Genomic DNA, 24,598 nt, shown 5'->3' on the forward strand with positions numbered 1-24,598 from the left:
GGCGACAAGATGGAGGCAAACCTCGACGCGGCCGGGCTGTGGGAGGCGGTGGTCATGCCGGAGGACACGGCGGCGGCCGTGATTGCCAAGAAGGACAAGCCGTCGAGGGCATACCTGCTCGGCGCGCTCGCGGAGAACCTCCTGCTGCAGGTGGTGGCGAAGAAGACCGCCGCGGAGGTGTGGGCTGCCCTGAAGGCACGATTCATTGGCGCGGACCGTGTGCGGGCGGCGCGGCTGGGGACCCTGCGCGGGGAGTTCGAGCTCCTGCGCATGGCGGACGCCGAGACGCTGGACGACTTCGCCGGCAGGCTCGGAGGGATGGCGGCGCACTACGCGGCGTTGGGCTCGACCCTGGAGGACGCCGCTCTCGTCAAGAAGCTGCTCGACTCGGTGCCGAACCGCCTGTACCCGGCAGTGGCCGGGATCGAGCAGTTCTGTGATGTCGACGCCATGGCGTTCGAGGACGCACTAGGGCGACTGAAAGCTTTCAACGAGCGTCTGCGGCGTCGTGGGCAGGCAGGCGGCGAGCGGGCGGATGGCGAGCAGCTCATGTACACTGCATCTCAGTGGCGGGCGCGCGAGCGGCGTCGAGGCGGTGCCCGCGGAGAGGACGACGACGAAGGGGCGCGCAGCGAGGCGACGGGCTTCGGCGGCAACAGACGAGGCAGGTGCTACAAGTGCGGTGAACGCGGGCACTTCAAGCGCGAGTGCCCGCAGTGGAAGAAGGCGCCGGCACCGGAGCGTGCTCTGCTGGTCGACGGCGACGTCGAGAACGGCGGGCTACTCTGAACCGCGGCTTAGGGCGCGAGTGTTGGGTGCAATAAGCCGCGGTGAACGAGTTCGACACTCCGGGCGCGTGTATGGGCGCATGTCAGGTGTGCAGGGCGCGTCGGGTTCGCGGCGACTCGGGTGTGTGCGTGCGTGTAGGTGTGCGTGTGGTGCATGGGCATGACCGTGCAAGTGAACACCGCACGGGTGTGTGTGTAGACTAGATCAGTGCGTGATCCGAGCGCAGCGGGAGCGTGTGATCGTTGAGGGCTCGGCGCAGGGCGCGCGCGCGGAGCGCGCTGCGGGGGGTGCAGAGTGGGCCGATTGGAGCGCGCGAGTGGGCAGGTGTGAGTGGGTCATTGCCCAACTTTGCCCGGGTATAAAGCTCGCGGGGGTGATCTCAGTAATGGCGTGGTGTGAGCTGAGTTTGTGCTCAGGAAGTGGCGTTCGTGCGCCGGAAAATCCACCCTGTCACTGTGTCCATCTCCTTCCTCTGAACTTCTTCTTCTTCGGTGTGAGCTACGGCGCCAGAGAGGGCGAGGAGGAGTGCAGCGAGGGACTGGCGGTTCCAACATGTACGAAATTGCTGTTTGCTTGATCAAACAATAGGAATCGGACCAAGCCGATTCTGTGTTTGTGAGAGGATTTAACAAACGTAGAATGGCACCTACTCCATTTTCTCCGCCTGGCAGCTTCCGCAGCAAGAGCGGACGGCGTGATTCTACTTAAAAGTGGCGTTAGTAAACCTACTCCTGTGCCACGCCAACAATCTCTATGTTGTATTGCAGTTTGCACGGGTTGGAAATTTAAACATGAAGAGATTAAAAGGTCAGAGAAGAAAGGTATTGGTGAGAAGCTGTTGGCCCAATCCCGACACCGAGTACTTTTCGGCGACAACGATGATGAACGCCGACACGTACCCGCTCTGCCGATGAGCTTCCGATGAAATACTTTTACGCCGAGACTGCACAGTACGACAGGAAGCTAGCCTCCAATTACCTGGTCACGTACACACAACAGCCTACAGAAAGGCTGATTGATCTTGCTGATGGCCAAAACGTTGCTAAGCTAGCTAGCCTAACAATCAGCTTGATCAATTCTAGCTAATAGACAAAGTTCGCACACTGAGAAGATTGGATAGCCACACATGCTCGTGTCGAGCCTGTTTTTTCTTTATTGCCTTCTCACAGTTCCGTGCAAGTTTACAGAGGTATAGCTACGTACGTATATATATTAGCTTATCTTCTGTATCATCTGCAAAATCCCCAAACGAATTGAGAGTTGAGACCCCAGACCTAAAAAGTAATTAACTGCGTAGACATGTTGGCTGTGAGGTTATTCTTGGCGGTGGCGGCTACAAATGATTGAATCGTACCTGAGGAAGATCCATATATGGGGCGTTCTTCTGGGCCTCTTTGCTCTTGATAAACGGGTCGAGGGTGAACAGGACGACGTGCTGGAGGAGGCAGTTCTCCATTCCCATCTTCTGTGGTTGTTGGCTCTTGACAAATAGATCGAGGGCTTGAGGCCTCCACGAACAGGATGGGGCGCTGGAGGAGGCAGTTCTTCGTATCCTTCTTCTGCGCCTCTTGGCTCTTGACGAACAGATCTAACGAGGATGATTCCGTTGGTCATTATTATGGTTGCCTCTCATCGCGTATATGGTTAGGATACTCTACGATCTAGGCCATTGACTCAGACCCAGCTGATGGAAGGCTATTTTCCTTTTCTTCTCATTAATTACAATCTGAGCCGTTATAACTCGGTCCCACCAGATTAACGGTTCTTAATTACTGATTAACGGAAGAATTTCTTGCAAGTCTGTAATTAGTATAGGTATAGACTACTTTGCTACTAAATACTTTGCTGAAGATACTAAGTTATCCAGGTGTGGTTGAATTGACAACTCAACTGCTAATACTTAAGAATATCTTTTGGCTCCCCTTCTGTCGAATCAATAAATTTGGGTTAGAATACTCTACCCTCGCAAGCTGTTGCAATCCCCTACACTTGTGGGTTATCAGAGCACTATTTTGAAGAAGTCTTAGAAGGTGCCCGTTTAATAAAGGCTCAGTGCTCAAAGAATATCATGTTCAAATGACATGTATCTTGATTGTAAAAAACAATGCTTTTGATAATAAAGGCTATATTTATACCTTTGCCCGTAAGGTGTTGTAGTGCCTCCTGTGCAGCCATTTATGTATATATGTATATAATCTTAAAGTTTGCAGTCATCGGCTTCAGCCCCCTCGCGTATAACGCGGGGGTGTTTGGTAAAAGCACGTAATCACACTTGATCCAATGTTTTGGTCCGTTAAGGAGGTGGTAGCGCGGCGAACGAGGCAATCAGACTATATAGCTTTAACACTTTCACCTAGCCATAGGAGTTTGACGGTGGGGCTACTATATAGCCCCTGGTATGTCCGCATTTATCTGAATACGGTGCATTTACATACGTGACCAGAAAAACCGGTCCTTCATTAATGCGGAGGAATCGCGAAGATTCCGCTGAGTCATCGAGTGGTTGACCAGTCTCTCGCTTTATCATGACAGTCAGTTTTCGGCTTTCTCTACTAAGGTGCTCATCCGGATGAACCAGGGCACAATCATAGTAGTTCTCCCTGTGCCACCTTAGCCGATAGAGCGGAACGTAAGGTAGCAAAACACGGGAGTCGGGCAAACCCAACTATTGACCAAAGAAATGATTCGGAGCTGATGCATATAAGGCCAAACTCGCGACGCCGAACACTCTCGAAGGTATTCGGACTTTACAACATATACTGGGCTGAATACAACCCTCGATAATGAGCCCTGAATTTCAAGGTAGGTGCATCAATCCGGCGTGACGAAAGAGCGCCGTGGTGAGAACATAGATCTCGAAAAACACACTGGTTGTTGCCTCTGTGACGTCTATTTTAGAACGGTGAATCATACACTCGCCAATAACACCGGTATCCCTCTTGGTCATTCTAAGTGCCAGGAGGGTGTGAGACAACAAGACAATAAAAAGGTTTACACAGGGTCTTAATCTAAAAAGAAACCTTTGAACGGGGCCCTGCTGCACGTCTGCGCCTTTGTCTCCGTTGTGCCGTATCTTTGAAGGGTATAGCACGATGGTCATCTGTAAAAAAAGGAAAAACCTAGGTGAAAGAATCTGGTGTGACCGTGCGTAAAGTCGGTTTATCTTAATCAGCCGTGAAAATTCAATCTCTTGCATGTAAATAGGGTCAAGCCGAACTATGGACCTTTTACATGCGGGCAGCCCCCTGCACCACATATGGGGGCATAGCCGTTAAACAAGCTCAGGTTTGTCTGAGATGCTACAACTAGGTGTGCACGAACTCGTCTAGCCGTGTTCGTGGTCTCGGAGACCGATGAGTTGCTTTGGTTGGAAAGGCCATTCCGTGATTCGGCTGCTAGAGCCGCCACATATTCTTCCGTATGAAGGGAATGCTATATGTTTCAAATGACTATGATAACGCCACGTGGACCAGGCATCTTGAGTTTGAGATAAGCATAATGCGGGACTGCATTGAAATGAGCGAAGGTTGTTCTTCCTAGTAGTACGTGATAGCCGCTTCGGAATGGAGCAATGTCGAAGATTAGTTCTTCGCTTCGAAAGTTGTCGGGAGAACCGAATACAACCTCAAATGTTAAAGAGCCCGTGGAGCGGGCCTCTACGCATGGTATTACTCCTTTGAAGGTAGTATTGTTTTGGATGATTCTTGACGGGTCTATCCCCATCTTGCGGACAGTGTCCTGATATATCAGGTTAAGACTACTGCTAAGGGAGTCCTGGATTAGGAGGTCCTCGGACAGCCGGACTGTTGGACTATGAAGATACAAGATTGAAGACTTCGTCCTGTGTCCGGGTGGGACTCTCCTTTGCATGGAAGATAAGCTTGGCAATTCGAATATGTAGATCTCCTTATCTGTAACCGACTCTGTGTAACCCTAGCCCCCTCTGGTGTCTATATAAACCGGAGGGTTTAGTGTGTAGGACAACAACAATCATAATCATAGGCTAGCTTCTAGGGTTTAGCCTCTACGATCTCGTGGTAGATCAACTCTTGTAATACTCATATCATCAAGATCAATCAAGCAGGAAGTAGGGTATTACCTCCATCGAGAGGGCCCGAGCCTGGGTAAACATTGTGTCCCCCGCCTCCTGTTACCATTAGCCTTAGACACACAGTTCGGGACCCCCTACCCGAGGTCCGCCGGTTTTGACACAGACATTGGTGCTTTCATTGAGAGTTCCATTGTGTCGTCACGATAAGGCTTGATGGCTCCTTTAATCATCTGCAACGATGTGATCCAGGATGAGGTTTTCCTCCCCGGACAGATCTTCGTGTTCGGCGGCTTCGTACTGCGGGCCAACTCGCTTGGCCATCTAGAGAAGATTGATAGCTAAGGACCTGGCCATCAGGTCAGGTTTGGAAGCTTGAACTATACTACCGACATCCGTGGAGACTTGACTTTCGACGGATCCGAGCCCATGACAGGTGCGCTGTACAGTCACGATACGCATGACTTAGATCTGCCATCAGACGGTGTTCAGGAGAACGCACCTGCAGCTGCCCTGGCCTTAGATCCGGGGCAGATCGCGCCATCCGAGGATGGGCGGATAGACCCCGCCACGGAGGCCACACTCTCATCGGTGCTAGAGCCGAACACAGACTTCACCTCCTAAGAGATCTGTGTCATCGGACCCTCAGACTCGTCTCCGGCCATAGGTTCCGAACCACGCGCATCCATGCCTATCGAATCTGATTGGGCACCGATCGTGGAGTTTTCCTCCTCTGATATCTTTCACCACTCACCCTTGGGCAACATGCTAAATTCACTAAAATCTCTCTCCCTGTCAGGAGACTCTTGGCTGAACTATGTCCGGCTTGAGTGGGAAGCGGACGATGAAGAAACTCGTTCCCCACCCACCACCCACTTAATAGCCACTGTCGATGACTTAACCGACACGCTTGTTTTGACTCTGAAGACATCGACGGTATGGACGACGATGCCGGAGAAGAACGGGAACCACCACCTAAAGGGCATTGGACAGCCACCTCATCATATGATATATACATGGTGGATACACCCAAGGAAAACAACGACGAGGAATGGAAGAATGCAACGGAGGATAATCCCCTTGAGAAGCAACCAAAACGACGACATCGGCGCCGCTCTAAATCCCGCCACAGTAAAAACAGCGATAACAGCGCAAGAAAGAATAATACCCCAGTCGACTCCAAAGGAAGCGACGACCCCATGGACCCAGCGATGGAGCAGGATGAGCCAGGGGACGGCGAACATAGTCCGGGGCCGTTGTCCGATCATAGTCATGGTGGAGATAAAACTCATAAATCTGTCTCCGAAGAGGAGAACAGTCCGGACGATGATGCATTCATCATCCCGGAAAGGCACCTGGAACAAGAGAACCTCCACAAAAGGCTTATCGCCACCGCGAGGAGCTTGAAGAAGCAGAAGCAAAGGCTTAAGGCCACGCAGGATATGCTCAACCGCAGATGGAACAAAGTGCTCGACACTGAGGAAAAATATGGTGGCGATCGCCACACAAAGAGCTACCCAAAGCGCAAGCTGCTGCCCGAATTCGAGGACGAGGCTGTAGAGACCATTCCGCAGAAAAATAATACGGCCGATCTGCGGACCGACCACCCCATGGCCGGGACAAGGCGGCTAATGACGCTGCACAAAAGTCAGCACACGATTTACGTGAGCACCTGGACAAAAAATCCGGTATGGCCAGGTCCATCTATGGATCCAGGAAGCGTGCTCTAGCACAGGATCACGGCTACCAAAACGATTATATTGACTGAATACCAGCTCAGAATCAACACCGAACACTACAACCGTCGGAAGCATGCCATGACACATCCAAATACAGGGGTGCTGCACACCCCCTGTGCTTCACCGATGAGGTGCTGGATCATGAATTTCCAGAGGGATTTAAACCCGTGAACATAGAGGCATACGACGGAACGACAGACCCTGGGGTCTGGATTGAGGACTTTATCCTTCACATACACATGGCTCGCAAATATGATCTCCATGCCATCAAATACTTACCCCTCAAGTTGAAAGGACCAGCTCGGCACTGGTTGAAAAGCCTCCCCAAAAACTCAATCGGAAGTTGGGAGGAACTTGAGGACGCTTTCAGGGCTAATTTTCACGGGACCTATGTCCGACCTCCGGATGCAGACGATCTAAGTCACATAATCCAACAACCCAGAGAGTCAGCCCGTAAGCTTTGGAACATATTTCTCACCAAGAAGAATCAAATCGTCGACTGCCCGGATGACGAAGCCTTAGCGGCTTTCAAGCACAGTGTCCGGGACGAATGGCTCGCCAGACACCTCGGCCAGGAAAAACCGAGGACCATGGCGGCCCTAACAAGTCTTATGACTCGCTTCTGCGCGGGCGAGGACAGCTGGTTAGCCCGTAGCGGCACCAGCGACCCAGGCACATCCGAAATCAGGGATGGCAATGGGAAGCCACGATACAATAAAAACAAACGTAGAAACAATGAAGACAACCCAGACAACACAACGGTAACTGCCGGATTCAGGGGCTCTCGACCCAGTCAACGGAAAAAGCCATTTAAAGGCAGCAGAGATGGACCGTCTAGCCTAACAAAATTCTAGACAGATTATGTCAGATCCATGGCACCCCCGAGAAACCTGCAAATCACACCACCAGAGAATGCTGGATCTTCAAGCTGGCCGGCAAGCTAAACGCCGAACACAAGGGGAGGGAGACGCCAAGCGAAGAAGAGGGCAAGCCTTGCCAGCCGAACACTGGGGGACAGAAAAAATTTCCACCAGAGGTCAAAACAATGAACATGATTTACACAACCCACATACCGAAGAGGAGGCGCAAACGCGCACTCCGAGATGTATACGCTGTAGAACCAGTTACCCCCAAATTCAACCCATGGTCGGCATGCCCGATCACTTTCGATCGCAAGGATCATCTGACTAGTATCCGGTACGGAGGATCGGCTGCCTTGGTGCTCGACCCAATAATTAACGGATACCATGTCACCCGAGTCCTTATGGACGGCGGAAGTAGTCTTAATCTGATATATCAGGACACTGTCCGCAAGATGGGAATAGACCCGTCAAGAATCAGCCAAAGCAGTACTACCTTTAAAGGAGTAATACCAGGCGTAGAGGCCCGCTGTACGGGCTCTCTAACATTAGAGGTTGTATTGGGTTCTCCCGACAAGTTCCGAAGCGAAGAATTAATCTTCGACATCGCTCCATTCCGAAGCGGCTGTCATGCACTACTCGGAAGAACGACCTTCGCTCGTTTCAATGTGGTACCACATTACGCTTATCTTAAACTCAAGATGCCCGGTCCACATGGCGTCATCACAGTCAGCGAAAATACAGAGCGTTCCCTACGTGCAGAAGAATTTGTGGCGGCTCTAGCAGCCGAACCACTGAATGGCCTCCCCAATCCGAACAAATGATCGGTCGTAAAGACCACGGACATGGCTAGACGTGTCTGGCGCACCACTAGTTGTAGCAGCCCAGATGAACCTGAGCCTGGTCGACGGATATGCCCCCAAACGTGGTGCTAGGGGTTGCCCGCATGTAAAAGGGTCCATAGTTCGGCTCAACCCTACTAATATACAATAGATTGAATTATCATGGTTTATTAAGAATAACCAACTTTTTGCACGAAGTCTTTCACCTGGGTTTTTCTTTTTTACACATGATCATCGTGCTGCACCCTTCCAGGATACGGCACAACGGAGACAAAGGCGCAGACGTTCAGCAAGGCCCCACTCAAAGGTTTCTTTTTAGATTAAGACCCTGTGTAAACCTTTTTTAATGTCTCTTATTCCTTCACACCCTCCGGTCACTTAACACAACCGAGAGGAACACTGGCGTTATTGGCATTTCGTCACGCCAGATTAATGCATGTACCTAGAGATTCAGGGCTCATTTTTGAGTGCGTTACTCAGCCCAGTATATGTTGTAAAGTCTGAATACCTTAGGGAGTGTTCGGCGTCGCGAGTTTGGCCTTATATGCATCAGCTCCGGATCATGTCTTTGGTCAATAGTTTGGTTTGCCCGGCTCCCATGTTTTGCTACCTTACGTTCTGCTCTATCGGCTGAGGTGGCACCGGGAGAACTACTGCGATTGTGCCCTGGTTCATCTGGATGAGCACCTCAGTAGAGAAAGCCGAAAACTGACTGTCATGATAAAGCGCGAGACTGGTTAACAACTCGATGACTCAGCGGGATCTTCATGATTCCTATGCATTAACGAAGGACCGGTTTCCCAGTCATGTACGTACGCGCATCGTATTCGGATGAACGCGGAAGTACTGGGGGCTATATAGTAGCCCCACCATCAAACTCCTATGGCTAAGTGAAAGTGTTAAAGCTATATAGTCTGGTTGCCTTGTTCGCCGCACTATCACCTCCGTAATGGATGAAGACGTTGGATCAAGTGTGATTACGTGCTTTACCGAACACCCCCGCATTACATGCGTGGGGGCTGAAGCCAACGACTGCAAACTTTTAGGTTATATACATACATACATAAACGGCCGCACAGGAGGCACTATAATACTTTCGGGCAAAAGTATAAACACAGCCTTTATAATCAAAATAGCATTGTTTTTACAATCAAGATACATGTCACTCGAACATGGTACTCTTCGAGCACTGAGCCTCTATTAAACGGGCGCCTTCTAGGACTTCTTCAAAATAGTGCTCGGGCGAGTCCTGGCCTCTGGTCGGACCCCTGGTTGTAATAGTGGTGGCCTCCATCCCTGCCCAGTATGTCTTAACACGGGCAAGAGCCATCCACGCACTCTCTATGCATGCCGACCTCTTTACAGCATCGATATGCGGCACAGCACGAAGAAATAGTTGCACTAAACCAAAATAACTATCCGGACAAGGTTCCTTCGGCCAAAGATGATCCACGACAGACCTCATGGCAAGCCCGGACAACCTATGGAGCTCGACCCACTCAGCCATTTGTTCATTTAACAGCAGCAGATGCTTTGGAGCACTGAACTACGACCAGAACAACCTTTCCACCTCATGATCTTTCTGATCCTTGAAATACGCAGTCACATCAGCAGCAATCTTTGCTAGGTCCAAGTATGCGTCTGTAACACTCCATAGTTGATCCAGAGGGGCATACTTTGGATCTCTGAATTTCGTCCGCAACAAAAAGGGCTTCCCAGCCATGATATCTTCGGCTTGACGAAGCTCCTCCCTTGCCGGTGATTTCAGAGCAAGTTTCCTTGGCTGCTTCCAAGGCCTTCTTTAGGTCAGCCGCTTTCGCTTGGCTTTCCTTTTCAAGGAGCTCATATCGGCCGGTGGCATCCTTCAGCTCAACAGCCATCTTGGCTATTTTATCTTCGCTCTGGTGATGAGCGGCCTATTCGGCTTTTAACTCTTCGGCTGCCTTTAGGGCGGCCACGTCACTCCTCCTGGCTTGTTCCTTGGCTCGGGAAATTTCCGCCCGAAGGGTCTCCACGGCGGCAGCTCCATCTACAGTCAAAGCATATTATAGATACTAGCATAATGCTCCTCTTAATATTTGATGATCACCAGAATATACATACCCTGTGCCTCATCAAGCCGATTGTTCACAAGCGTGATTTCGGCATCCGCCACTTCAAGCTGCCGCCTCAATTCGGCAAAGTCAACAGCCCGGTCAGCCGCCGGACCTTCAGCTGCCTGTACATAAAAGCAGCGTGATCATTACCTGGGAGTATGATCCTCTGTTTGCCGCCTCTAGACGGCAACCAGAGTCTCAAGGGCTACTATCTATACGGAGCACACCCAGCGTGTGCGCTATAGCCAAAAATATACATATTACTTTGCGTACCTCGAAGCCTCTTAGTAGGCTCGTAAAAGCTTCATTCAACCCGCTTTTGGCGGATGAAATCCTCTCAACCACTGTACCCATTAAGGTACGATGCGCCTCTGAGATAGCCGCTTGCTCCAGAAGACCCATCAATGTGTCCGATTGTGCACCGGACAATCCCGGGCTCTTTTTACTGCTCTCCTTAGGAGCCGAATACTCCGGACTTCGGGCGGCCGAAGAGTTACCTTCTGGCCTTCACGGATCAAGAGAAATCCTCTGTGACGACACCTCGGGGTCGTCCGCCCCATGAGGCGGGGAGGCAGGAGGAGGCGTTTCGCTCTCCATCATCTCCGGAAGAAGATCCCCCGAAGACGAACTTTGTCGGGAAGGGCTACGAGACGGACTGCAAAATATATGTCCCGGTTATTGTTCTCAGAGATAAAGCAGGATATATTTACCAAAGTGCTTTTGTTCACTTATAGCTTGGTTGATGGCTAGCCCCCTTGCAGGCGCTGTGTGGTAAGGACGCCCTCCGGGGTAGGGCCCCTGGCAAAGGTTTCTTCCCTCGTTTGGAAACCTCTATTTCCAAGTCTTCAGGGGCCGCCCTTTTCTTCCCGTGGGGGGAGGGGATTTTAGATTCACCTCCCCGGTCTCCCTCCTTCGCGGAGGCACTAATTCCCCCGGTTTGGATGTGTAACATATGAAGCCCGCTTTAGGCTTCGCTATTCCTCCCCTCATCTTCTCCTGATGGCACTTGATAGGGTGCGCGAGCCAGCATCCTGGTTAGTACAGGATCCGGCGAGCCTTCGGGAAGAGGGGCCGAACACCTGATCCTCTCCGCCTTTCTTATCTAGTCCTGGCCGAGGGTAGTTTTTCAGAATAATGTTGTGACAAATATAAAATACAGCAAGTTCGATTGCGGAGTTCCTTACTTGGGTATCTGGACGGTTGCAGTTGAGACCCGCATCCTCGGTGGTGTCCGGACACTTTATTCGTGATCCAAAGAATAAACGATACAACCCTTCGAGCGTTGCACCGAAGAAGTGTTGAATAGTTTGCGGTCCTTCCGGGTTGAACTCCCACATACAGAGAGATCGACATTGGCATGGCAGGACCCGATGAACTAGCATTACCTGAATTACTTTGACGAGACTGACATCCCTCTTGAGGAGATCTCGGATGCAGCTTTGCAATGTCAGCACGTCATTCACTGGCCCCCAGTCCAGCTCTTTGTTGACCCATGATGCCAGTTGGGGTGGAGGGCCAGGGTGGAAGGCTGGGTCGGCCGCCCGCTTTGTACCTCGGGATGCTGTGATGTAGAACCACTCTCGTTGCCATAAGTTGGACACCTCCGGGAAGGAGCCCTTTGGCCATAGGGCGTCGGCACCTTTGCTTATTATAGCGCCTCCGCACTCCGCGTGACACCCGTCGATCATCTTTGGCTTCACATTAAAGGTCTTGAGCCATAAGCCGAAGTGTGGGGCAATGCGGATGGAGGCCTCACACACGACGATAAATGATGATACGTGAAGGATGGAATCTGGAGCTAGATCATGGAAATCTAGCCCATAATATAACATGATCCCTCTTACAAAGGGATCAAGACTGAAGGCTAGCCCTCAAAGGAGGTGGGAAACAAACACAACACTCTCGTTGGGTTCAGGAGTGGGGATACCCTGCCCTTGAGCAGGCAGCCTGTGGGGGATTTTCGGCGGTCAGATACATAGCCTCCCTAACACTACTAGGAAAAACCTTATACACAGAAGTTTATCAGTAGCGCAGTTTTAAAATGGACGATACTGCTAATTAGTAGTAGCGAGGGGTATAAAAACCGCGCTACTACTAAGTTGATAGTAGTAGCGAGGGGTATAAACCCGCGCTGCTACTAAATGGTCTCCAACAGTGCTCCCAGAATAGGCCATAGTAGTAGCGAGGGGTATAAAACCGGCGCTACTACTAAGTAAGTAGTAGTAGCGCAGGTAAGACCCCCACGCTACTACTAAGCGTGTCCACCCCGCCACCACCTCCCACCCCACCAACCTTCCCACACCACCCACCACCATCTGTCTCAAAAAAAACCACGCAGCCCGATCCTTATCACCAACCTCCTCTCCTCTCCCAACCCACTTGCCGCCGGCCTCCCTTCCACCTCCTCTCCTCCGTCCGTCTGCCCCCATGCCCCTCGCCGTGTGCGCCACGCCGGCGGCCGCGCGCCCGCCGCTCCCTGTCTCGCGTCGCTGGTGGCGCCGGCGGGGGGCGGCTGAAGGGATGCCCGGAGCTGACGGTGGAGGGCAACATGCGGGAGATGGCCAAGACGGCGGCCTGGAGCGTCAGCTCCTGCAAGCCCGACAACGGCGTCGCCTCCATCCGTGACGACAGCCTCGACAGCTACTGGCAGTCAGCGCCCCACACCCATCCTCCCCGTCGAAATCTCTCCTCGTTCTGTCTCGCAGAATCACAGGCTGAGCCAAGCAGCCGTCGGTGGTGGATTTTATTTTTGTCAGGTCGGACGGTGCGCAACCGCACCTGGTCAACATCCAGTTCCAGAAGAAGGTGCAGCTACAGGTGAGCGCTAGGAGTCGCCGAGCTACTCTCGCTCGATTTGGTTTGGATGGCGCGTGATCCTTTTTCTGTTTTTGAATTTGTTTGTTGCTGGGGTGTTTCAGCTTGTTGTGCTCTACGTGGATTTTAAGCTGGACAAGAGCTACACGCCCAGCAAGATCTCCATCCGGGCCGGCGACGACTTCCACAATCTCAAGGTAACACCTCATTTCTGAACATAGCAGTGAGGTGCCCAGTGAGAGCACGCACGCACGCATCTCTGAATTATAACTTTTGATGATTTGTGCTTGATGGTGAGAGCACTCTGCAAATGTTGTTGGCATTTGATGCTTGCCCCTTTCAGTTCAATTTCTCATCCTGGTCCTGATCTTGTACCAAACTAAGAAATAGTCTGGTCTGTGCATTCGGGTTTCCGGAGCTGGGGGCTACATCATGTTCTGATGTGATGTGTTGTAGTCATGGATTTCACTACCTTATTGTCGCATCATATTCTGACATATCATAGGATTACGGCAAAAACAAGAAGAAGAAGACTATCATAGGATTTCCTTATTGAAATATTGATTGGGAAACTTGATCTCTTTCTGCAATTCCTCTGCATTGCGCATACTTGTCCGGTGAACACTGAACCAATCCTTGAAATCTCAAATTTACAGTGATAATATTGTCTTTGATCTGAAATAATGAGCCACTATATTTACCATGCTTCCAGGAAATTAAAATGGTGGACCTTTTGAAGCCAGTAGGATGGGTTCATATATCATTATCTGGCACTGATCCCCGATATGGATTTTTGTAACTTAATCATGTCAGGCCTAGGATGCCTTTATTTTCCTTCCTCTAGGCATTTTGAAATTTCAGGACATCCGATGACATTACTGTATATGGATTTATGTTTGAAGTTCCTGTAATAATTAAACTCCATGTCAACATGTTAGATGATTCATATTTTCAGCACACTAGCTGTGAAGGCCACTGCTTGCATAAATTTCATGGTTTACTATGTTATTAATGTTGTCTTGCTAGCAGCTGAATTTTCATTAGGCTTTGACAATTTTGCAAGAATATCTGATATGTTCACCTAACTCATTTCAGTGTTGTAATATGCCATTAGCTTCCAATTTGACATATAATTTGCCTACGAGTACACTTTAGAAATATGTGAGGATTTCAGAACTAATATAAGAATGATATTGTTTGGATCCCAGTCCTTACTTTTACTGCCGTTGCAGACAGTTGCATGATTCTTTTTCTTGGCATATTTGTGCAGAGAAACATGTATTCATACATTTATGCTCCAAATTGCGGTGTTGGCCAATCACCTAAATGGGAGGGACACCCATGTACGGCAGATCAAGATATATGGGCCACGACCGTAAGTTGGATACTACTTTACATGCAGCCACCCAGCCATCTATTAGCATTCTGTAACACGACTATATATGGTAAATCATTTCTAGTGTTTTCATGCGTAATACAAAAGGCCAAATGCAAGCACCATGCAAACAAAAGAAAAACCTGACAGGAAGAGTGTATGGTTGGTACCCTATTTTATTTGTTGGTTGACCCGTAGTCATATTTCCTAGCTAATAGATGCTGACATGTGAGTCACATACAGTGCTGATCGATACCTGACCACAGTCAGAGTTGGCGTACAGGACTTAGATGTTTACAAGCAAATCACATGTTGGCATAGGGGCATCTACATGTACCGCGTTGTTTTTTTGTGCCATTCTTCTGAAGAATCTGAAGTTTCTGAACCGTTGTTTGTAATGCTGCAGGGTTCTGGTAGCAACAATGACGGTCGTCGAGAGGTTCGTGGACTGGACCGTGTCGTGGCTGCCGATGTACAGAGAAGCGAAGCTGCTGCTCGTTCTCTACCTCTATCACCCTAGCACACGGGTAAGCAGTCGACCAGACACCCTGAGCCCGAGAGATGATCAACATTCAGATATACTTGATTCGATATGTGGCCAATTCTGAATCCGAATCTTAATGATGTTTGGGTTTCAGAGTGCAGGGAGCGGGGCACGTGTACGATGGCTTCCTTCGTCCGCTGGTGGTGAGGCACAAGGACGACATCGACCGGTCCAGTTGGAGCTGAGGGCCAGAGCGAGGGATGTGACTGCGTCGCAACTCAAGGCGGCGGCTGCCGTCAGTCAGGTGTGGCTCTTCGAGGCTATGTGTTTCGTCGTAGCTACAAGGAGGAACGTACATTGACGAGTGGTCCAATTTTTGGATCGGGCCATAACAACTTACGTAGGTAGTTGCTTATGTAACTGTGCGATAGAATGGAATTATACATGAGTTGCTGCTATAAGGAGGAACGTAGTTGCTTATGTAATTGTGCGATAGAATGAAATTATACATGAGTTGCTGCTACAATGAGGAACTGGAGAAGATACGACAACTGTGTGATAGAATGAATTTGGTTGATTTTATTTTTTTTAATTCCTAAAAAGTTAGTAGTGGCGTGGGGATAAAATGGCGCGCTACTAGTATTTATGATACTAGTAGCGTTGGGACAATAGACACGCTACTACTCTTTCATTAGTAGTAGCGTGATTCATAATAGCAGTAGCGTGGATTGAACCCTCGCTGCTACTAACAAAGTTAGTAGTAGCGCGGGTTCGACCCACGCTACTACTAACTTTTAGCTGTAGCGCGATACTAGTAGCACGAGTACCCGCGCTACTAGTAGCCATTTTACCCGCGCTGCTAGTAGCCTTTTCCCTAGTAGTGTAAGCTTCTTGATGTCCTCCTCTGTGACAGAAGAGGCCATCAACCGGCCTTGAAGGTTGGATCCGGACATGATTGAAGGTCTGAAGCGCTTAGCCTGAACCTTGGGTGTTGGGACTCGAGGTAGGAGAAGGGAAGGAGTGAGCGTGGAAAGAAAAGGACATGTCTTAGCCCCTTTATAAAGAGGGTGAATATCGAGCGTCCTCCGCGTGGCTGTTTGGAACTTGCCTAAAATCGAGGAGTCATACTAACAAGCACAGTTGGGTTACCCACACCCGTATTGATGAGAATCCCGTGATAAGGGGAACATGATCTCTGCTTCGACAAGACGTGCTAATAAAACTGCCTCGCAATACGTGCAGTAGCAGGCTGGGAAAAACGGTTCATAATGACCGGGCCGCGGCATGATGTCATGCTATGAAAAGTTGTCAGAAGATTAGATTTGTGGAATATTTTGCTCTCTACGGTGGTACATGGAATTTGTTTTGCAGAGCCAGACACGATCCTTGTGTTCAAAATCTTCTATGGAGTATTCAGAGAAGGAACCCGCCTTGCAATGCCGAAGATAATCTGCGCGTCGGACTCATCGTCATTGAAGCCTGGTTCACGGGCTACTGAAGGAGTCCTAGATTAGGGGGTCCTCGGACAGCCGGACTATGTTCTTTGGTCGGACTATTGGACTATTAAGATACAAGATTGAAGACTTCGTCCCGTGTCCGGCTGGGACTCTCCTTTGCGTGGAAGGCAAGCTTGGCAATTCGGATATGTAGATCTCCTTCTCTGTAACTGACTCTGTGTAACCCTAGCCCCCTTCGATGTCTATATAAACCGGAGGGTTTAGTCCGTAGGACAACAACAATCATAATCATAGGCTAGCTTCTAGGGTTTAGCCTCTACAATCTCGTGATAGATCAACTCTTGTAATACTCATATCATCAAGATCAATCAAGTAGGAAGTAGGGTATTACCTCTATCGAGAGGGCCCAAACCTGGGTAAACATTGTGTCCCCCGCCTCCTGTTACCATTAGCCCTAGACGCACAGTTCGGGACCCCCTACCTGAGATCCGCCGGTTTTGACACCGACAACTGCCACGTCCATGAGGACTCGGGTGAGATGGTATCCGTCAATTATTGGGTCGAGCACCAAGGCGGCCGAACCCCCATGACAGATATTAGTCGGATGATCCCCACGATCAAAAGTGATCGGGCAGGCTGACCATGGATTAAATTTGGGGGCGACGGGCTCTACATCATATATGTCTCGAAGTGCGTGTTTGCGCTTCCTCTTGGGATGTGGGTGGCATAAATCATGTTCACTATTTTGACCTCCAGTGGAAATTTTTTCTGTCCCCCAGTGTTCGGCTGGCGAGGTTCATCCTCGTCTTCACTTGGCGGCTCCTTCCCTTTGTGTTCGGCGTTTAACTTGCCGGCCTACTTGAAGACCCAACATTCTCTGTTGGTGTGATTCGTAGGTTTCTCGGGGGTGCCATGAATCTGACAGGACCTGTCTAGAATTTTATTTAGGCTGGACGAACCATCTTTGCTGCCTTTAAACGGCATTTTCCGTTGACCGGGTCTAGAGCCCCTGAATCCGGCGTTTACCGCTGTGTTGTGTGGCTGTCTTCATTGTTTTGACGTTTGTTTTTATTGCTTCGTGGTTTTCCATTGCCATCCCTGATTTTGGATGTGCCTGGATCGCTGGTGCTGATGCGGGCTAACCAACTATCCTCGCCCGTGCAAAAGCGGGTCATAATGGTTGTTAGGGCTGCCATTGTCCTTGGCTTTTCCTAGCCAAGGTGTCTGGCAAGTCATTCGCCCCGGACACTATGTTTGAAAGCTGCTAGGGCTTCGGCATCCAGACAGTCGACGATTTGGTTCTTCTCAGTGAGAAATCTGTTCCAAAGCTTACGGGCTGACTCTCCGGGTTGCTGGATTACGTGACTTAAATCATCTGCATCTGGAGGTCGGACATAGGTCCCTTGAAAATTAGCCCTGAAAGCGTCCTCAAGTTCCTCCCAGCTTCCAATGAAATTTTCGGGGAGGCTTTTCAACCAGTGCCGAGCTGGTCCTTTCAACTTGAGCGGCATGTATTTGATGGCATGGAGATCGTCTCCGTGAGCCATATGGATGTGAAGAATAAAGTCCTCAAACTAGACCGCAGGGTGTGTCGTTCCATCGTATGACTCGATGTTTATGGGTTTAAACCCCTCTGGAAATTCATGATCCAGCACCTCATCAGTGAAGCATAGGGGGTGTGCGGCGCCCCTGTATTTGGCTTTGTCGTGGCATGGGTCCGACGGCTGTAGTGTTCGGTGTTGATTCCAAGCTGGTGGTCGATCAGTATAGTCGGTTTGGTGGCCGTGATCCTGCATAGGAACACATTTCCTAGATCCATAGATGGACCTGGTTATGCTAGCTATTTTGTCCAGGTGCTCACATAGATCGTGTTTCTGGTACTTGGCTGCGACCTCCCTTCCTTTGTGGGGTTTTGATTTGTGTGCGGCATCATTAGCCACTTTGTCTTGGCTGCTAGGTGGCCGGTCTGGCAGATCGGCCGTATTGTTTTTTGGCAAATGGGCGCAATAGCCTCATCGTCGAATTTGGGCAGCAGCTTACGTTTTGGGTACCTCGTTGTCTGGCGATGACCGTCGTATCTTTCTCAGTGTCGAGCACTTCATTCCATCTGTGGTTGAGCGTGTCCTGTGCGGCTTTAAGCCGTTGCTTCTGCTTCTTCAAGCTCCTCGTGGTGGCAATAAGTCTCCTGTGGAGGTGCTCTTGTTCCAAGTGTTTTTCTGGGATGATGTGTGCATCGTCGTCCGGACTATTTTCCTCTCCAGAGACAGGTTTATAAGTTTTGTCTTTGGCATCACTGTGATCGGACAGCGGCCCTGGAGTGTGTTTGCCGTCTCCTTGCTCGTCCTACTCCATCGCTGTGTCTGCGGGGTCTTCGTTGTCTTTGGCATCGTCTGGGGTGTTATTTTTTCTTGTACCGGTATCACTGTTTTTGCTATGGAGGGGTTTAGAGCGGCGCCGCTGACGTTGGCGCTTTGGCTACTTCTCAAGAGGATTATTCTCCGTTGCATCATTTTGATCCTTGCCATTGTTTTCTTTGGATGTGTCCACCATATATATGTCGTACGATGAGGTGGCTGTCTAGCACCCTGTGGGCGGTGGTTCCTATTCTTCTCCGGCATTGTCGTCCATACCGTCAATGTCTTCGGAGTCAAAATCAAGCATGTCGGTTAAGTCGTCGACAGTGGCTATTAAGTGGGTGGTGGGTGGGTAACGAATTCCTTCGTCGTCTGCTCCCCCCTCGAGCCGAACATAGTTCGGCCAAGAGTCTCCTAACAAGGAGAGAGATTTTAATGAGTTTAGCACGTCGCCCAAGGGCGAGAGTTGAAAGATGTCCGCGGAGCCGAACTCCAAGATCGATGCCTAGTTAGATCCGATGGGCACGGATACACGGGGTTCGGAGCCTATGGTCAAAAACGAGTCTGAGGGTCCGATGACACAGACCTCATTGGAAGTGAAATCTGTGTTTGGATCTATCGCCGTTGAGTGTGTGGCTTCCGTGGCGGGGTCCATCCTCCCGTCCACGGATGGCATGATCCGCGCTGGATCTAAAGCCAGGGCATCTGCAGGTGCGATCTCCTGAACACCGTCCGATGGCAGATCTAGGTCATGCTCATCGTGGCTGTAGGGTGCACCTGTCTTGGGCTCGAATCCGTCGAAGATCAAGTCTCCGAGGATGTCGGTAGTGTAGTTCAGGCTTCCAAACCTGACCTGATGGCCAGCGGCGTAGCTATTGATCTGCTCTAGATGGCCAAGCGAGTTGGCCCGCAGGGCGAAGCCGCCGAATACGAAGATCTGTCCGGGGAGGAAAACCTCACCCTGGACCGCGTCGTTGTAGGTGATTGAAGGAGCCATCAAGCCTTATGGTGACGACACAGTGGAATTCTCAATGAAAGTACCAATGTCAGTGTTAAAACCGGCGGATCTCGGGTAGGGGATCCCGAACTATGCGTCTAAGGCTAATGGTAATAGGAGGCGGGGGACACGATGTTTACCCAGGATCGGGCCCTCTCTATGGAGGTAATACCATACTTCCTGCTTGATTGATCTTGATGATATGAGTATTACAAGAGTTGATCTACCACGAGATCGTACAGGCTAAACCCTAGAAGCTAGCCTATGATTATGATTGTTCTTTTCCTACGGACTACACCCTCCAGTTTATATAGACACCAGAGGGGGCTAGGGTTACATAGAGTTGGTTACAGAGAAGGGAATCTACATATCCGAATTTCCAAGCTTGCCTTCCACGCAAAGGAGAGTCCCACCGGGACACAGGGCGAAGTCTTCAATCTTGTATTCATAGTCCAACAGTCCGGCATAAGCATATAGTCCGGCTGTTCGAGGACCCCCTAATCCAGGACTCCCTCACCTGTCACATACAATTCCTTCAACCCTGCATTATCATCAGTGATACTTGTGGTATCCTCAGATGAGGAATTTGTGACCACAGAGACATTTGAAGAATTTGCAGCAATAGAAGCATTTGAACATTCAGTTGAAGAATTAGCAGATTCACATTCAATGCATTTCAGACATGGTGGAATAAATTCTTCCAGTGCGGAACTGATCTATTGCGCAAGCAATGAATCGTTTTCCTTCTGAGGATCTTCACAACTCACTTTTAACTTCTTAAGATATTGCTTTCTCTGAAGAAATTCATAAGAAAGCTTATCATGATCAATTAAGAGAGTTTTATGATGACTTTGAAGGTTGTCAAACCTAGACTGAAGTCTCTGAAGATTATCAGTCAAGGTCTTAGTTTGATTCAATTCCTCACCCAGCAGGTCATCGCTTTTGTCTAGCAGATTTTGAATCTTTTCCAAGGCCTTTTGTTGTTTAACAACAATTTTAGCTAGTTTAGAATAGCTAGGTTTGAGATTGTCATCAGATTCATACTCACTAGTTTCAGAGGGGGAATGTTTGAGTACCTTGGCACCTTTTGCCATGAAGCAATAGGTGGGAGCATAGTTATTGACGCTCTTGTCAGCAGAGTTGGGGAGGTAATTTTCTTCATTGTTGAAGATGGACTTACTGATGTAAGCAGTAGCGAGGGCTAGGCTCGCCACACCAGAGTCTGACTCCTCAAATTCCTCCTCTTTCACATTTTCCTCATATTCAGCTTCAGAGACCATTTCCTTGCAAATAAATGTACGGGCCTTCTTGGAACTGCTCTTCTTGTGAGATGAAGACTTTGAAGATTTTGATGATGAGGACTTTGAAGATTTCTTCTTCTTATTTGAGTCATCAAAATCATCATCTTTGTACTTCTTCTTCTTTGATTCCTTTTCCCACAAAGGACAATCAGACATGTAGTGACCAGGTTTGTTGCATTGTGGCAAGTTCTCTTTTTGTAGTCACGGGACGAGGAATCATCACTCCTTGAAGACTTTCCAAAGCAACCACGGCAAGAGAACTTCTGGAATTTCTTCATGAGCATTGCTAGCTCCTAGCTCAGTTCTTCAGGGTCACCAAGGCTACTACCAGAATCTTCACCTTCATATTCAGAGACTGCCTTGCCCTTCAGTGCACGTGATCTTCCAAAGCTCGGTCCATAGAGGTCTCTCTTCTCAGCAAGCTGGAACTCATGAGTGTTTAGCCTCTTGAGGATATCATCGGGATCTAGATACTTGTAATTAGCTCGCTCTTGAATCATCAGTGCAAGAGTATTGAATGAGGACTCAAGTGATCTCAGCAATTTCTTCACCACCTCATGGTCGGTGATGTCAGTGGCACCAAGTGCTTGAAGCTCATTTGAGATGTTAGTGAGGCGATCGAAGGTTTGCTAAACATTTTCGTTGTCGAGTCTTTTGAAGCGGTTGAAGAGATTGTGAAGAACATCAACTCGGGAGTCACGTTGAGTAGAGACTCCTTCGTTGACCTTGGACAGCCTATCCCAAATCAGCTTAGCAGTCTCCAAAGCACTCACTCTGCCATACTGTCCTTTGCGCAGATGGCCACATATGATATTCTTCGCTTGAGAATCGAGTTTCTTGAATCTCTTCACATCAGCAGCATTCATATATGGAGTGACTGAGGGAACACCATTTTCCACAACACACCAGAGATCATTATCAATTGCCTCAAGATGCATGCACATCTTGTTCTTCCAGTAGGGGTAGTCTGTCCCATCAAGGTAGGACACCCAGCCGAGACCTTGATCATTCCTGCAGTCGACATAACTAGAACTCTAGGTGGGTAAACCAAAATCACACAGAACAAGTGAGTACCTTGCTCTGATACCAACTGAAGGTGTGTTATATAGACTAGAGGGGGGTGAATAGGCGATTTTTACAAATTCGTCACTGAGGAATTTCTAGGTGAAGAAATTCCTAAGCAACAACACACTAGCAGCGGAATAAGTACTCATGCATAAGCATAACAGAGCAACATCATAGTCATCATGATGAAATGAAAACAAGCACAGAGTACAGATAGCGTGAAAACGGGATAAACAGGCTGAAGACAATGTGACTGAAGAAATTGGATTGAGGAAATAGAGAAAATCTTCAGTCAAAGTCTTCAAACAGTAATGATCAGGTTCATTAACACATGAATGAGGAAATGAAAGGGTTGAGGAAATAGAACCAGTTCGCCTGGTGAAGACAATGATTTGGTAGACCAGTTCCAACTGCTGTGACAGTTGTACGTCTGGTTGGAGCGGCTGAGTATTTAAACTCAAGGACACCAGCCCTCACTGTATTCTCCTTGAGCTAAAGTCACACAGACCTCGCCCAACACTCGTGGTAAGTCTTCACAGGTGACTTCCAAACCTTCACAGATTTGGTCACTCGATGATCCACAATTCCTCTTGGATGCTCAGACCAAGACGCATAACCGTCTGGAGGATACACAGTCCTCAAAGGTAACAAGCATCGGTTCCACACAGGAACAATCTCTTCAGTGATGCTCAATCTCTTTGGGTTTGTAGGTGTTTGAGTTTGGGCTTTTGGGTTTTCCTCACTTGATGATTTTCGCTCAAAGTCCTCGGAGGATGGGGTGCTCTCAATGACAAGTGTCAATTTCTCTCGGGGCAGCCAACTAGCTAGTGGTTGAAGGGGGCGGCTATTTATAGCCTAGGGAGAAGCCCGACATGATAAGACATAAATGCCCTTCAATGATATGACTGTTAGGTGGAAGATATTTTTGGACAGCTGGTGCATAGCACAGCAACGGTCGGATATTTGAGGTTCGAATTCCTCAGGGCTATCTTGTTCCTCATTGTGTAGGAATCCGCACTGGTGAATTCCTAACTTCTCAGTCAGAACAGATTCCTCAGAGACCAGAACTGTTATGAGATTTTCAATGGCTTCACTCGAAATGATTGGGTAGGTGTAGGATTTTGAGATGAGCATCACGTAGAAATCAGTTTCCTTAGTATTACCTCGACCCCCTTTAATAGTACGGTGTTTCCTATGACTCAAGAAAGAGAAAATGAAACTACGAAAACAAAAGTCTTCACACTTCATAATCCTTGCATGAATATCCAAGTTCATGGTCACACCAATGTCTTCACTTTCAAAATCTTCAGGAGAACCAAAGTCTTCAGCTGAAGACATACATTTTTAGGGGTCGACATTCATTGTAAATATCAAACTCCTCATCGACTCATAGAGCCTGTGTACACTCACAAACATATTAGTCCCTTAACCTATAAATCTTCAATACTCCAAAATCACTAAGGGGCACTAGATGCACTTACAAAAGGCCATTTAAGCTGAAACATTTTGGCGACTTAAAGTCTAAACCAGGGTGGGTTACCAAACCCCAAATATTCATAGAATTATTGAAAGATAGACCTGTAGATTGAAACTATGGTAGCATCTTGATAATTAATATCCGTAGCGGGCATCAACCTGGAGTCATGAAATATCATGATCTTAATACCTTAAGGCAAAAACATACTGGCGACTTAAAGTCCGCTATCAGGGCGGGTTATCAAACCCAAAAAATTCTCAAATATGAGTCATATAATCAGGGCCGCATGGCCCGAATCGTAAAAATCTACAATTTAGCAGAATTTTTTTAAAGGATATAAATCCAAAACATTCAGGAGAAAATAAATGCAGAAAAATCAAGTGCTTTCACAGGCCACACAACCATTAAAATTATCTGGCCGGCTCATCAATGCACGGCCAGACTTGCTGATAAAGCCATGTGCTTTCATAGGCCGCACAGCCTTAGAGTTATCCTTGCTCATCGTAACCCGGCCCTCACGTGACAAAACCGTCGTTTTAACATTAACCAGTTTAGGGTCTTGAAAAATATTGACTATTAAGAGTATGGAGGGTCACCCAGGGTTACCTAGCGGAGTAGCATCATGCAAACAAGCAGGAAAAACTATGGATTCGGCGTCCAGGCCTGGTCAAGAGGGTATGAAAGCTAAACCCGGTGGGTTGGAAGCCCCCAAGTGACCTTATGAACAAATAATAAAGACTTGGATGCTTAGAAATGAGACGACAAAGGCCCTGAATTATCATGGATGCCGTCTTTATTATATTGATCATAACATATATATCGATAAGAGTATGTACAACGACAAGAGCCGGTGGCTCAAGTGTAATAAGGCCGAAGGTGAGCGATGTTCCAAGTTTGGCG

The 24,598-nt window shown here is 48.8% G+C and overlaps 1 protein-coding gene and 1 pseudogene across 1 annotated transcript; both read left to right on the forward strand.

Annotated features, from left to right (window-relative positions):
• The first annotated feature begins 270 nt into the window (after positions 1–270).
• On the forward strand, positions 271–789 carry LOC119266123. Its single transcript, XM_037547758.1, has one exon. The coding sequence runs from the start codon at positions 271–273 to the stop codon at positions 787–789; it is 519 nt and encodes a 172-aa protein (XP_037403655.1).
• A 9,551-nt stretch (positions 790–10,340) lies between these two features.
• On the forward strand, positions 10,341–14,567 carry LOC119360988 (annotated as a pseudogene).
• The last annotated feature ends 10,031 nt before the right edge of the window (positions 14,568–24,598 follow it).

Source organism: Triticum dicoccoides, chromosome 2B (assembly GCF_002162155.2).
Source record: "Triticum dicoccoides isolate Atlit2015 ecotype Zavitan chromosome 2B, WEW_v2.0, whole genome shotgun sequence".
In the NCBI taxonomy this organism is placed as follows: domain Eukaryota; kingdom Viridiplantae; phylum Streptophyta; class Magnoliopsida; order Poales; family Poaceae; genus Triticum; species Triticum dicoccoides.

Excerpts from the sequence above, each read along its gene's own strand:
- LOC119266123 (XM_037547758.1), top strand. The coding sequence starts at position 271 with ATGGCGGACGCCGAGACGCTGGACGACTTCGCCGGCAGGCTCGGAGGG.